This window comes from Anguilla rostrata, chromosome 4, assembly GCF_018555375.3.
Source record: "Anguilla rostrata isolate EN2019 chromosome 4, ASM1855537v3, whole genome shotgun sequence".
Classification (NCBI taxonomy): Eukaryota; Metazoa; Chordata; class Actinopteri; order Anguilliformes; family Anguillidae; genus Anguilla; species Anguilla rostrata.
Window position 1 is genome coordinate 31,224,772 of NC_057936.1, and position 13,950 is coordinate 31,238,721.

The 13,950-nt window shown below is 46.1% G+C and overlaps 1 protein-coding gene across 6 annotated transcripts in view; it reads left to right on the forward strand.

The window, feature by feature from the left end:
- arhgap29a (Rho GTPase activating protein 29a) overlaps positions 1 to 13,950 on the forward strand; it is a 46,350-nt gene that overhangs the window by 21,091 nt on the left and 11,309 nt on the right. For 3 of the 6 annotated variants that reach the window (XM_064332238.1, XM_064332240.1, XM_064332239.1), the window contains exons 3-10: positions 4,883 to 5,026; positions 8,697 to 8,793; positions 10,431 to 10,503; positions 11,250 to 11,310; positions 11,844 to 11,993; positions 12,686 to 12,750; positions 13,031 to 13,141; positions 13,339 to 13,419. In XM_064332238.1, coding sequence (XP_064188308.1) covers positions 4,883 to 5,026; positions 8,697 to 8,793; positions 10,431 to 10,503; positions 11,250 to 11,310; positions 11,844 to 11,993; positions 12,686 to 12,750; positions 13,031 to 13,141; positions 13,339 to 13,419 — 782 coding nt within the window. The other 3 variants (XM_064332241.1, XM_064332243.1, XM_064332242.1) reach the window with 3 other exon arrangements.

Here is a 13,950-nt window from a genome sequence, read left to right on the forward strand (position 1 = left end):
GGCCGCTCTGCACTCCGAGGCGGGTCCGGCCCGGAGGAAGCGTCCCAGAGATCCCGCTGGCCAACGGACCGTCTCGCACCCGGGAAAGAATCGACCGGTGCTAAAGGTTAAGTGTTCAGGTATTTGTTCTTTTAAGAGAAGACCATAAATGTTAATTTGACTTATTTAGGGGCGGCCGGCGCATTCATTGAGTCACGCTTCACAGAGGGGTGTCTCGCACAATGCCCGGGGTTTTAAATCACTTCAGGATTGCAGGGCTTAACTGCTCTGGCTCGCTGTGAAGATGCACCTAATTCTAACTGTCACGCCCCAGTGTTGTTTGATGCAGAAATTCACAGCGAGGAACTCTCATCCACTGACAAATTAAGGTAACCGTGACTGGATCGTGCCATTTTTTTGAATGCAGCCTTATTTCTGTGACATAAGTGAATTTCTTAATTCACAGCTGATTAATATAATACAGCACGATGTACGGTTCTCTAATGCAGTACTTGAGATGTGGGTCATGTTTGCCCCGCATATTCCGGCTGGCTGCAGGAGCTCATAGACATTCCCTGCACTGGAATCTCACTCATATTACTGTTAACACCGCACCCTGAAATTCAGTATGCGCGATAGCCTTTATATTTATAGTCCCCTCTGGGTATATACTTGTAGTCTATATTCAACAAAGCATTTATTTAGTGGTACAAATGTGAGTTTTTTGAGGGAAGGGAGAATATCAGATTTCAGGAACGGAAGGGTCAAATTAGTCCAGGATTGCATTCGGATGGAATGGCTGCGTTTTTGTCCCAGTGAAGGGATTTTGCTGTATTTTACAGCATCTCCTCATTTCATTTGTGTCATTTCCTGTAAACTGCACAATGTGACATGCAGGGCTCTGAGCTGCCGCTTATGACCACTGCACATTATAGCCTTCCTCTTTGTGCCATAGAAGTGTATACCTGTATTTACCACCATGCAGTTTCTGTTCTCCAAAACGTGTTAAAGCAATAATAATAGGCCTTTATTGTTTCCCTGATACAGATGCATGATTGAGCATAGCTGGAATCACAAAGCAAATTGCAAAGGAAGGAATGTTACAAAGCCTTTTGGGATTTCAGTGTTTTGGTTTGTAACAGGCATTTCACAAAGAAAATATCAGGGCAAATAATTTTTGAGGATTAACTTACATTGCAGCAACATTAATCAGTGTGCATTGGGAAACAGTGAGCACACAGCAGAAGACTGTGAGAACAAAGATGGTGTATGTCTATAATTTAGATTTTAAGATCTTTACGGAAACTTGAACTAGCATAAAAGCCTTGCTGGAAGTAGAACAAATGTAAAAATGTTCAAATTAAAGTTTTCAGGAAGAATTGTTTTTCTCCAATGGAACTTCTGCTTGTGCTGTGCCTTTTCAAACTACTAAGTAATTCATTATAATAAGTCCTTGATTGATTGACAAAAATATGATTGTCCCTACCCCCATTCAAAAAGGCTGGGTTTGAACCATGGCGACTCAACCACATGTTAGCGGTTGTTTTAGTCTTGTAATGAGACTTAAAAAAACTTTTTCACTCAAGTTAAAAAATATTAGCTTAATATTATTAGCTACTTTTTGCTTGACAAGTGAAATAGTCTTACACCATTGGCTAGTCTAGACTGTCTTGGGTCATTGGCTATCTTTTTGTCTTATTTAACAAAAAGTAATGGATATAAGATTTGAAGTTTAAATATAAGACTAAAATACTTGTTAAGATTGACTTAATTCTTGATGATTTTTTTCAGTTACTATCATGTTGACATCTTAATGATGAATGATCTCAGTGTTTTTATTATACATCAACACCACCCCCCACCCTAGCAGCCTCTTCAGAAAGAGAGGGGCATCGCAGTTCTGGAATGCAGTGTTGGTTTCCATGACGCTAATTAAGTGAAAAATGTGGTATCAGTGCTGCCAGCTCTGTGACCTCTTTATCAGGAGCTCAGATCCAGGCCCCTCCTGCTTCGCGGGACAACTCATTTTTCACCCACTGTACAGCGGCTGAGGCGGGGGGGGCGGGACGGTCAGGCTCCCAACAAAAACCGGGGGGGAGGGTACGTATGCGAGGGGGGATGAATGGGATCCTCCTCAGATCGGGGGTGGGTAAGCTTAGTCCCATGCCCCCAATCCCTCAATCCACTTTGTCCCTAGACCAACGGTAGGCAAAGGCCGGGTCTCAGATCGCAGGGACGGCGGGCCCTGTGTTTGCAAATTGCTTCCCGGGACAATGGGAAGGTTACACCGGTCAAACAGCCACCCATGTTCCCGAAAGCACGCCGCGGCCCGCTCTCCCAAAGCCCCGAGCCCGGGCCCTTTGTACGAGGCTCAGGCCCGAGCCTGGGGGTTAAGCGATGACCTGCGGTACAATGCGCTCGGTTATCCCGGGCTGAAGACAAAGCTTAATGTCTCGCCAATTAGTATTGAGGACGTCGTAAACGGTCACGCGGTCGTTAGGGACGTGCCGCTTGGCGGCCATCTTCTTCAGCAATTTAACTGCCGGTGTGTCTTGCTCTTACTGAAACTTTGGTCAGATGGTGCACACTGAGATGAATGAGGCTTTGAAATTGTGCTTTTTGAAGTTTGCTGGAAGCCTAGCTCATTTTAAAAGAAGACTTGTCTGAAGGGGTTTGCACGCTATTTTGTTGCTCTTTAATTTTGCAATTTCGTCTTCATTTCGACACTGACCACTCTTGCACAATGGCGCTTATCATGCTTTTCTTCCTTGTTTTTGAGTCAATCCTTTCGTAACAGCCCCATGTTTTAATCCCCCCTTTTTAAAGAGACTGAATTTCCCTGCACTGCGAGTGATGCAGTGTGGGGTGATATGGCCTGGCTGGCGGGCCAGGTGTCAGAGAGCAGGCTCTGTGGCCTGTGGTGTCGCGCATGCAGTCTGGTAAATATGCGGTCGCTCTACGTAGGCAGGTGACGCAGCTGCAGTCTGCTGAGCGTGGGGACTCCCTCTGCATGTGCTACAGCCGCAATCAGGTGGCTGTGAGCTTGTGCAGTTTGTCTGGTTAATAGCTATAGGGTGTTAACTGGTGGTGTAATTTACATGGCTCGGTCTGTTGAGGTTTTTAACCTGTGTTGTGAAGCGACGGTATGTTGAATGTTCCTCTGGGGAACACTTTCGACCTCCTGAAGTGACCCCCCTGCGCTAAACATATCAAAGGCATAGGAGCTCATTATTCTCATAAAACATACGCGAAACTCAAAAACTCAAAGCACACATCTCAATTGCAGCGAGCTCGAGAAAGGGGAAGAGGTTTCAGAACACAACTCCTAGTGAGTTCATATGTCCAATTCAGCTAATTGTGAGCGATCGCTTGGCCAGAGCAAACTTTTGGCTCCGTTTGGACGCTTGGAAGACTGTGGGAAGGACGAAGAAAAAACAAACGGCGGTTTTAATAAGAAAACAACAGGTAACTGCCCCGAAAGTGTCCGAGCCCGATGAATGATGAAGATGGATGGAGACAGTTGCCATAGAGTGGTGCACGACTCCCGACGTCCTGCAGGGAGGCAGTTGGCAGAGACTGAAGGGGAAAGTGTGCTGGGGGAATACAGTCTCAGATTCACAGGATTTGAAGTAGAGACTTGACCCCTTGTACCCACTTTAAATACTAACGCCATTGCATTTTATCATATGGGCTATTCACCATAAGACTTTCTTCTAATTCTGTGACTGTGTCAGCAGGGCAAATGTATTTTCTGAAAGGCTATTAAGGGTCTTGGTGTAGTGATGTATTAACAGGTTGACCTTGCTGTTATTCTACTAGACAATATAGGGGTCATGTCCAGCGAAAATGTGAGTTTATACAGGGCAAGTCTGAGTAAACAAGGCAACCAATTGGCTGTAAGAATCTATCTCGATTTAGTTATGAAACTAATTTTGCTTCGACGAATGATATTTCTTTCTGAATGTTGCAACAATAGAAATATAGCTTTTGAACTTCCATACGCACTAAGGGCAGTATGCGAACATGGACACAAACGATTGGATTTCCTGAACGGGGCGCAGCCGTCATTGTCATGGCAGCCACTTCCACAACAGCATTAGTTCCACCGCAGGCCCTTTTTGTCCCGTACCGAAAAAGAGGGGGAAAAAACGGGAGACGGCTAAAATCTCCTTGATCCCCTTTTCCATGAGTTGTGTAATCCCGTGCCGGGCGTCAGCACAAATGGAGCTTTGACTCCAGAGGAAGAGCGCTCGCGGGCGCGTCACCTTTCCACGGCTGCGCTTTCGGACGCACAAAAACAGAGCGGGGCCCGGCAGGGCCGCGTCATTTTCGCGCCGGGAAATGACGGGTTCGGCGTGTTTGTGGGGTCAGTGAAATTTTCCCCCCTTTAGTCGTATACCACTGTGGGTAGTGTCTAATTTTCGGTGTAGAATGGATATTTGGAGGTCACTGTTTAGCATGTGTCTTGCCCAACCACAATTTGGTAGCTTAACGAAGTGCAGTGTTTGCAAACGTCCGTTGATTAACCTTTGGAGAGGTACTGAAAAAAATAACTGTGATGCTTTTATGGCTTGAAACGGTACCTCTACACAGATGTTTCTCAAAACCAAGCATGTAAAGATGTTTGGGTTATGATTTCATTCAAGTTGATTAAAATTGTAGTCCCAGTTCTTCATTGTGTGCTAGGGCGATGGTGAATTCAGGTTGGGAGTTGGGTAGAGTTTTGTGCGTGTTTGTAATATGAGAGTTACGAGGTTTGGGGTTAAGAGTTTTGAGTGTTGTGAGTATGGTAGAGTTTGTGTCTTGTGGAGTATGGTAAGAGTTTGTGTGAGGTGGATGGGAAAGAAGCACAGGATGGCTGTATGAGCTGACCTCAGGAGGGCTCTGCTTGTGTCGTTTACAGAAAATCAAGACTGTTTACACCGGGTGGTGCACGAGCGTTTGGGGGAGCTCCTGCGGGTCCTGAAAGCTGTCATCGGCAAACACCAGACCCTCAACTCCGTGGACATCCTCAGTGCGGCAGGGACCGTCATTGCCAAGGTGAAAGGTAAGGCACGAGAACAGGTTACAAATAATCTCCATTCATATATATACGGCTGCATCACAGCTACAAAAAACGTTGTTACGTGCACTGCACCAGCAGCTGTAAAGTGAGTAACTATGTATCAGGGAGCCATTTGATTGGCCGTTTGTTAGTTCTATCTGCTTGGGATGTGGGTATTCTGAGAGAACACAGCAGAGGAATCTCACTTTGCTTGTTTTACTGCCAGAAATATGATCTGGTATTCAGTGTAATTCTTCACTTGGCCTCTGCGCAAGAATTTCAGTTTGTACCTTGCTCCAATTCTGATTCCAGCACGGTCCCGATTCCACTGCGCGCTTTTGGCAATAGTGTCTGTTAATGAGGGTGGCACTGTCACAGAGAACATTCGTACCCACATCGCCCAGCATGCGTCAGACCGTACGGTAACACCTATCTGTGCCGTACGGTTTTTCATGCTTGATAGCCGAGTCACATTGACTGTCAAGCTCTCTGAATACCTCTGAATAGCCAAAGGAGAGCGAAGCGAAGTCATTTCCAAGATGCGCTTTATCTACGCTGCAGAGTTCTCTTACACTCTGAAGCTCTGACCAGGCCTGGGCAGCCTGCCTGGACCCCTGATAATAAGAAGCATTTAAAGGCCTGTGCGGGGGTACGCTCATGCAGCTTGTCTTGTGATGGTCAGGATAATAACTTGCCAAATGAATAATACTTTGAAAAGAACCTCTCCCAACTGGCCAGTCCAGTCCACTCCCCCCAACTTTTAAATTTCAATTCAGACTGACCCCTGACAGTTTAATATTAAAGCCGAGAGAATATCCCATCTGCTGAACATGAACAAGAAAGAACTTCAATAGCATAGCTTGCTTTTGTATTTCTATTGGAATGCGGTCTGAGTGCGGCAACAACACCCATGACTCTCTCTCTAAATATGCATGTAGCAAGACCATAAAAGTTTGGGCAGGCAGTTTTTTTTTTCAGAAATCTTTGCCGTCCTTGTAAATATGCCGGCATTACTGACCAGTGACATTCCTTTCCACCAGGGGGCTAGGACGCTCGGGCCAACTCGAGTCCGTCCGCATGCGCTTAGGCACTCGTCGGTAAGGCGCAGAAGGATAGAGGACTAGTTCTGGAGTGGTAGTTGACAGTCTTGACACACTGCATCAAGAGCATATAGGAGTCATTCACTGTGCCGAAGTACATACTTTCACAATGCGGATGAGACAGAATGTCCAGAATGAGACAATAAAATGCGCTTGTGAGACTGGGGCTGACTGTGGTTTTTGCAGTCCCATTACCAAAAATATGCTGATGATATTCACCCTCCTCTGTGGGTGCTGTAATTACCATATCACCATGGCTTGAGGAAACGAGCCATATTTTTTTCCCCTCCTTTTTCCTACTCCTTAAACAAGCCATCTGGACTGTTTCTCATACGGGTAGAGGTCTACAGGAAGTTTTCTCCTGCTCCTCTGTAAAGATATCAGGTTTCAGAGGTTATTGAAATTCTTTTCTACTCTCATCTCTCTTGGGCAGTCACAAGAATTTGACCGATTGCAACTGTTTATCACAGACGAGGCACGGATTGTTCTTGTTTTGACACTGGCCCCTGGGCTGTCAAAACTGAGGGACCGCACTAGGTCATTTTCGCTGGAAGCGTGGGGCACTGTGTAGAGGTGGGATTAAGGGGAAACTGGAAACTTGTTGACATCCAGAACTTTGCTTTGTTTTTTTCTGACCTTTTACTGAGGTTCTGGCCTGTTTATAGATTAGTAAAGACAGCATTTCAGTTTCAGAGAGGGCCTTTATGAATTGAGCCTCGCTATTAATGTACTTCATATTTATTGCACAAAACATTTTTGTTATGCACTTACAGAGAGTGCCTATAGAGAACCAAGTCACAAGTCTGACGATTCATTGAATGATTACTGAAATCTGGTTCAGGATTACACCGAATCGAACCGTTATTAGACTTCTGTTTTGGGTTTTTACCAGTTTTACTGATTTACTCCCAGTCAAACAATAAATAAATAAATAACCAGGTGGGTTCATGGTCAGATAAGTGTGATATTGCTCTGAGAAACAATGGCTCTTTTTTTGCAGTGACGTAGTTTCCATATTTGGATTGCGGGCAGTCGGAGACGGTAGATATTGTGTTTGTGTTGACCTCAGGATGTCCTGGGGAAGACGTCACGGCAGCAGCAACGCAGTGCCACTGCTGGCTGGCGGGGGCGGGGCCACCTAGGGCTGGTATTTGGCCATGGATAGCCATACATCTCCGTGAATTCTTCAGGGGTCCCCTTACTGTGGGTCGCACCTTAACACCACCCAAAAAAACCACAAGAAGCTCTCTTGAAGACTTCTCTCTCTCTTTTGAAGATGTCTTTTGAAGACATCTGAGAGGACATAGCTGAAGACGTTTTTTGTAAGGAGCCGTTCTGCTGCTGGAGGAGAGGAAACTGAGAAAATAGTTGAACGGCGAAGAAGTTCTCTCTCTTTCTCTCTCCTGCTCGCTCCCCCCAAACTGAGAGCAGGTCCAGTTGTGGTTTGGGCTGAGACCGCAGGGCGCTTGCTTTGTGTTGGCTTGCGTGAGCTGGACGGGGAGGTTTAGGTGTAGATAAGTCACAGAGGCGGCGTTAAACGTCGGGTTTGAATGCGAGACTGCAAGCAGTGCCGGAGTATTTCCTGTGGCACAGTAACGCGCAGACAGGAAACCGCTGCAGAAGGTGAGTTTCAGAGCTCCGCACCACGTCAGTCGCGGGACTTCAACGCTGCTTAATGCCTGCTGCGTGTGCCGTTCTGCTTGGCTATTTCCTGTTTATCAAAGCACATTACGTGCAGAACTTTTATGAAAGTTGGGTGGTAAGGCTCCGTTTCTCCACGGGAGTTGCTTTTGGTGCGTGTGGGCAGAATGAGAGAATGGAAGTGCAGTCTTGCCTTCTGTGCGTTATACTCTGAGAAGAGGTGGACAGTGATTTGATAAAGGCTTCCCTAATCCGGAAGAGAAACCTAGATTTTTGGTGAGTTTAACGTAAGTAAAATGATACAAAATATTTGAGTTTTTTTTATCTTCTGCTACCACTGGCTAAGTCAGTTTGGAGATTTCTAGAAACAGCCATTGTTGGGAGAGGAAGGACTGAGGATGTCAGATCTGTTTAAAAGGGGATGGCGTCAGTGGTTCTGCCATTGCCTGTGCGTCTCCAGTGACATTCTGCAGGTCTATTTTCCATCCATGGCTGTTTGTGTCAGAGAGGAAGTTTATTGTGGAGACTGATTGTGGTCTGTTTATGTTGGTGTTTTTCCCCTCTTTTTTTTCTCCCATTAGGGTGTTTAGACTCTCAGCAGGAAATCGATTTTTCGCCAGATTACAACCGGAGTTGTGGAGTGACCCTATTAGCAGAGCTTTGTGGATTTAAGCTGTGGCCAGCCCAATTTTTTATAAAAAGAAAAACAACTTGTGACCTCAAATTTTCCTGTTGAAGCAATATTGAATCCGTATTTGAAAGGCAAAGGAGAGTAGATGAAGAATGTATGTCTTTTGAGAGGTCTGAAGAATAAAGAGCACCTATAATTTCAGATGAATGTTACTACTATACCATATTGTGTTTAACCATCAGTGTTTCTGACGGTATCATTAGTATTGGTTTTAAAAAATTTTTTTTCCCATTTTCATCAGGTGTGAACTTCAAAGAAGTAAAAGAAGAAAATAAACAGAACCTTTTTGGAGACATATATGCTTCTATCGACACATTGGCGTTTACTTTTGGCAATGTGTAAGTACCATTAATATGATTAGTTTCTGATATATAGTGAGATTCATAGTATTTGGGACAGACTTTTTTTCTTGATTAGGCTCTGTACTCCACAGTTTTAGATTTGTTTTTTTTTTTCAGATTTTATGAAAGGGTATTTTTATGCATTTTGGTTTCACCATGTAGAAACGAGAGCACTTTTTATACATTGTCCCCCCATTTTAGGGCACTGTAATGTTTGGGACAGATGGTTTTACAGGTGTTTCTGGTTGGTCAGGTGTGTTCAGTTGCTTCCTTAGTGCAGGTATAAGAGAGCTTTCAGTATCTAGTCTTGATTATAGGCTTTTGATTTCCTTTGGAATCCGTTATTGCTATTTCTCAACATGAGGACCTGATTTGATTTGTGCCAGTGAAAGACAAGGGAGCCATTATGAGGCTGAGAAATAAGAAAAAACAGTAAGGGACCTAGGCCAAACCTTAGGCTTATCAAACTCAACTGTTTGGAACATCATTAAGAAGAGAGCACTGGTGAGCTCAGAAATGGCAAAGGCCAAGGAAGACCTCTACAGTTGATGTCTGAAGCACTCTTCGGGAGGCAGGTATGGATTTGTCAGTGACTGCTGTCTGCAGTAGGCTTCACAAACAGAACTACAGAGGCTGCACTACGAAATTCAACCCACTAGTTAGTTGGAAGGTTACTGTTTGCTAAGAAGTACCTAAAAGAGCTGCAGAGTTCTGGAGAAAGGTCTTGACAGGTGAGACTTGGATTCACTTCAGAGTGATGACAAGAGCAAAGTGTGAACAGGGGCATCTTATCTGCTCAAGTTCTACCAAATGCCTCCAAGCTCATTGGATGGCTGCTTCATCCTACAGCAAGACAATGATCCCAAACATGCTGCTGAAGCAATTCACCTGATCTGAATCCAGTTGAATATGCGTTTCATAGGTGAAGAGAAAACTTAAGGCAGCTAGCCCCCAAAAAGAGCAGGAGCTGAAGATGGCTGCAGTACAGGCTTGGCAGAGCATCACCAGAGAAAATACTGAGCACCTGGTGTCTATGGGTCAAGCTGTTATTGCATGCAAAATATATGCGACAAAGTACTAAAGATGACTGCTTTCATTTACATAACATTAATATGTCCCAAACAATATGGTGTCTTGAAATGTGCGTCTATGTATAAAAGTGCTTTCACTTCGATATGGTGAAAACGAGCTGAGAATGTGCACTTAAACCGCATGTGAATTGTTTGATTCTAAATCTAAAATTGTGGAGTACAGAGCCAAATCAAGAAAAAATATCTTTGTCCCAAACATTATAGAGCTCACTGTATATAGTGTCTTTATTTTATTTTGTGACTCACCTATTATCCAGGGTGGAATTTGTTCAAGTACGAGGCAATTAAAAATAAAATTACTGATCATTCATAATGAGGCATGTGGATGTGCATGAAACTGAAGCTGCTAATTGCATTGGGGTTGTGACTGGTCTGAGGCGGTCAGACAAGGCTTTGATGTTCCCAGTCCGCCCTCCCTGACCTCATTCTGCAGATCAGATGTAAACTCTGATAGGTCATGTAGGTTATTATGTAATGGCTGTAATTTTCAGCTGTAGATTAGTAGAGTGAACATGTGCCTTGTCTTCTCTCCTCTTGCTGCAGAGTGTCTGACTTCCTTATGGGAGATGTAGACAGTGGTTCAGCGCTGGGCCTCCTGGAGAGCCGGAGAAGTCGGGTAAGCCGTCTCTACAGCCGCTTTAAACCCAAACATGTACATGACTATGAATCAAAGGGTACAGGGGCCAGAAAATGGCTCATCCTGTTAAGGCGCTGTTCACGTGCCCCGCTTCTTGGTATGGAATCCTGACATGCCGGCGCCGACTGGGCCCGCGGGTCGACGCATAATCGTTGCAGGCGTCACCCGGGGAGGGAGGGCTTCAGCCAGCTGGGATGGTGGCGTCTCTCCGCGCTCCAGCGACCCCTGCTGGTCGACCGGGCGCTCGCAGCTCCCCTGTCGAGCTGCTCATGAAGCGTCTTCCTCAGACTCATGTCCGTGCGAGGCGGACTCGTTGGCTGCCGTGTGAAAACGAGCATCTGCGGAAGCCGCGCCTCGGAGGAGAGCGTGCGCTGGTCCGAGCTCTCCCGAATCGACAGCTGAGCTTAGCGTTGCAGTCTGAACGTGACTGAGCGACAAATAAAAAATTTAATAAAATAAAACAACAGGCACAGCTGGCCAAGCGTGTGTACTGTTTTTAGCTAAAGGGTAAAACATGGGAAGAAAAGACATGGTTCAGAAATATGTTCGCTTATTCTTTCCTTTCCAAAAGTTTCTGATTTATTAAAAAGTCTTTCCTGCTGTTCCTTTTGAATGAGAGAACAGGAAGATGAGCTCATGGTGTAGCGTTTTCATGTTTGCACAGCTGCGGATTTGTTATTTGTTTGTCTGGCGACTCCTGACCGAAGCCCGTTTTTCACCTGCAGTCGTTTGAGAACCTCTCGGTGGAGTCCGGAGCATGCGTTCCGGAGAAAGATGACCTGGCAGGTAAGATGTCTCCCCCCGGATACGGGTCCCGTCCCGCAGCCTGCCAAGCGCCGCCGATGCGCCCTGTCGTCGGCTGCGATACAGGGGCAGGAATGCTTTCTTCCGGCCCCCGCCGTTCCTCGGACGCTTTCTGAAGTCGGGGCGTGCGGCAGTCGTCCCAAACGGCCCGCATTCTTGCGCGCTTCAGAGGTTTCCGTCGGAGATGAGAAACACATGCGCGGCTGTCGCCAGCCGTCGCGCAGCTGCGGGGCTGCGAGCCTCCTTTTACGGAGCGGCGAGCGGCGGCGCCGCATTAGCGCGCCGCTCGCGCTGGCCTATCAGCGGCCGTCGCGTTGCCGGGCGGGGGAAAGCAAAATCCCTGTCGGACCTGCTTAGCGTTAGCGGGGATTAAGGTGCCCGCCTTGCCCAAGGTCGCGGGAGCTTTGCCGCGGCCGGGCGTGGCGGCTGAGCCACAGCACCGGGGGCGCTGAGGGCGGGAGGGATGCACGGCCGCCGCTTCCTCACCTTCTCCCAACTCTCGGGCGCGTTGCCAGGGCCCCCGCCGCCGCCGGCCCGCACCGAGGAGGTGGACGAGGCGCTGCTGACGAGCGACAGCGGCGTGGAGTCGGCCCTGCTCTACGCCAAGGCCTGGTCCAAGTACACCAAAGACGTCCTGGCCTGGGTGGAGAAGAGGCTGAGCCTGGGTGAGTCTCTGCCACGCTTCTCTCTGTCTCTCTCCTCTCTATCTGTGTCTCTGTCTCTCTCTCGCCATCTCTGTCCATGTCTTTTTTCCTCTGTCTTTTTCTTCTATCTCCCTCTCCCTTTCTCTATCTCTCTCTCTCTCTCTCTCCCCCCCGTCTCTCTGTCATATTATAAATAATATGTAAAATAATAATTATATTAAAATAATCATGATGAATGTAATAATATATAACAATAACAGCAACAACAGCAACAGAAGTAAATGAATAAATACGTATACATTTATATGGGGTTGGACACTCAGACTCAAAAGCTAGGGGGATAGAGAGAGAGAGTGTCAGACACACACTCTCTATCTCTCTCTCTCCTCTCTCTCTCTCTCTCTCGTCTTGGGGCCTGTCTGTCAAGCTGGACCCAGGACGTGACGTTTTTTTGGCCCCCTCAGGCCCTTGAAACCTGTCCTAGCAATTAAGCTGCCATTTTCTGGATTTAATCGTATCATCTGTCTTCGTTCTGTCTGCGTTCAGAGTGATATTTCTGGTAGAACAGCACTGGGCTGAGAATGGACACTGTGTCACGCATGAGCGTGACATAACCAGGGGAAGCGTCTGTTTGTCTGAGGGTACATTTGATGGACAGCACAGCCCTGTCCATGCCCCCAAGTGCGTTTCGTAACCACCGGCTCTGTTTGCAGATATTGAATGTGCGAAAGGCTTTGCTAAAATGGCCGAATCTGCAAAGACGCTTGCAAGTCAACAGGTAATTTTTTGTAACATTGATATCCACTTAAGTCATTTCCATTTAGTGCAATATTTTTTTGAGGTTAGTCAGTATTTTAGTCAGGTAACTTTGTTGCAGTTACGGAAATTATTATTATTATTTTTTTAAAGAATTATTCAATCGCACCAGCGCTTGCACTTACCATAACACACTCGGAATATATTCATAGAATAACAAGAAAGCGATTGATGTGCAAATAGAAATCTCCGACCTTTGTGTTCAGTGAATAATTTATTTTTCCTTTTTTCTCCCCACAAAGGACAACATGCCATTCCGGGAAATTTATATATCCGCTTTTAAGAACGACATCGAGTACAGTCAAGTTCTGCTTCAGACTGCGTCGGCCCTTCAGTCCAACAAATTCGTTCAGGTAAGCGAGTGTTTTGAGAGCAGCGTGCACGCTCTCGCGGTCTCTTGGCCATGATTTGATCTGTTATCGTGGGCAGGTGACTGGGTATTTGCTGTGTGTGCTTTGACACTTTGCGGTGTGTTTCCTGTCTCGCGTGCGTAGACAGTCTGAAATATGGCAATGCGATATCGCTCTTTGTGTGTGTTTGTGTTCTCCAGCCCCTGTTGGCTCGCAAGAATGAGCTCGATAAACGCAGGAAAGAAATCAAAGACCAGTGGCAGAGGGAGCAGAAGAAAATGGTGGGTGAATTTCATTTCATACTCGAGGAAGAGGTCGTTGCAACCATTGAAAGCCGTTAACGTTTAAAGCTTTCCGAAGTATGCACTTTCTAGTGTGTTTTAGGTCATGGGCTCTCAGTCTGAATCTCCTGTACATGACAATGTGTGATGTCTGGTGGAGAGAGAGTGAAACTGCATTTTTTTTAACTTCCTAAAAAGTCTTCCCCTGTTAGATTTGAACAAAAAAAGGCATTGCACCAGCACAGTGCAATGCCTTTTTTTGTTCAAATCTAACAGGGGAAGGCGTTAACAGGATTGTGTGTGTGTGTGTGTGTGTTTGAGTACTTGTGTGTTTTGGTGCAGTGAGCTGGTGATTGCATTTGCAGGATTTTGTGTGTTTGTGTGCTGGTGAATACTTTTGCAGGATTGTATGTGTGTCTGTTTGTGTGCTGGTCAATGTGGGAGTGTGTGTGTGTGTGTGTGTGTGCTTGTGAATGTGGGAGTGTGTGTGTGTGTTTGTGTGTGTTGGTGAATGTGGGAGTGTGAATGCGT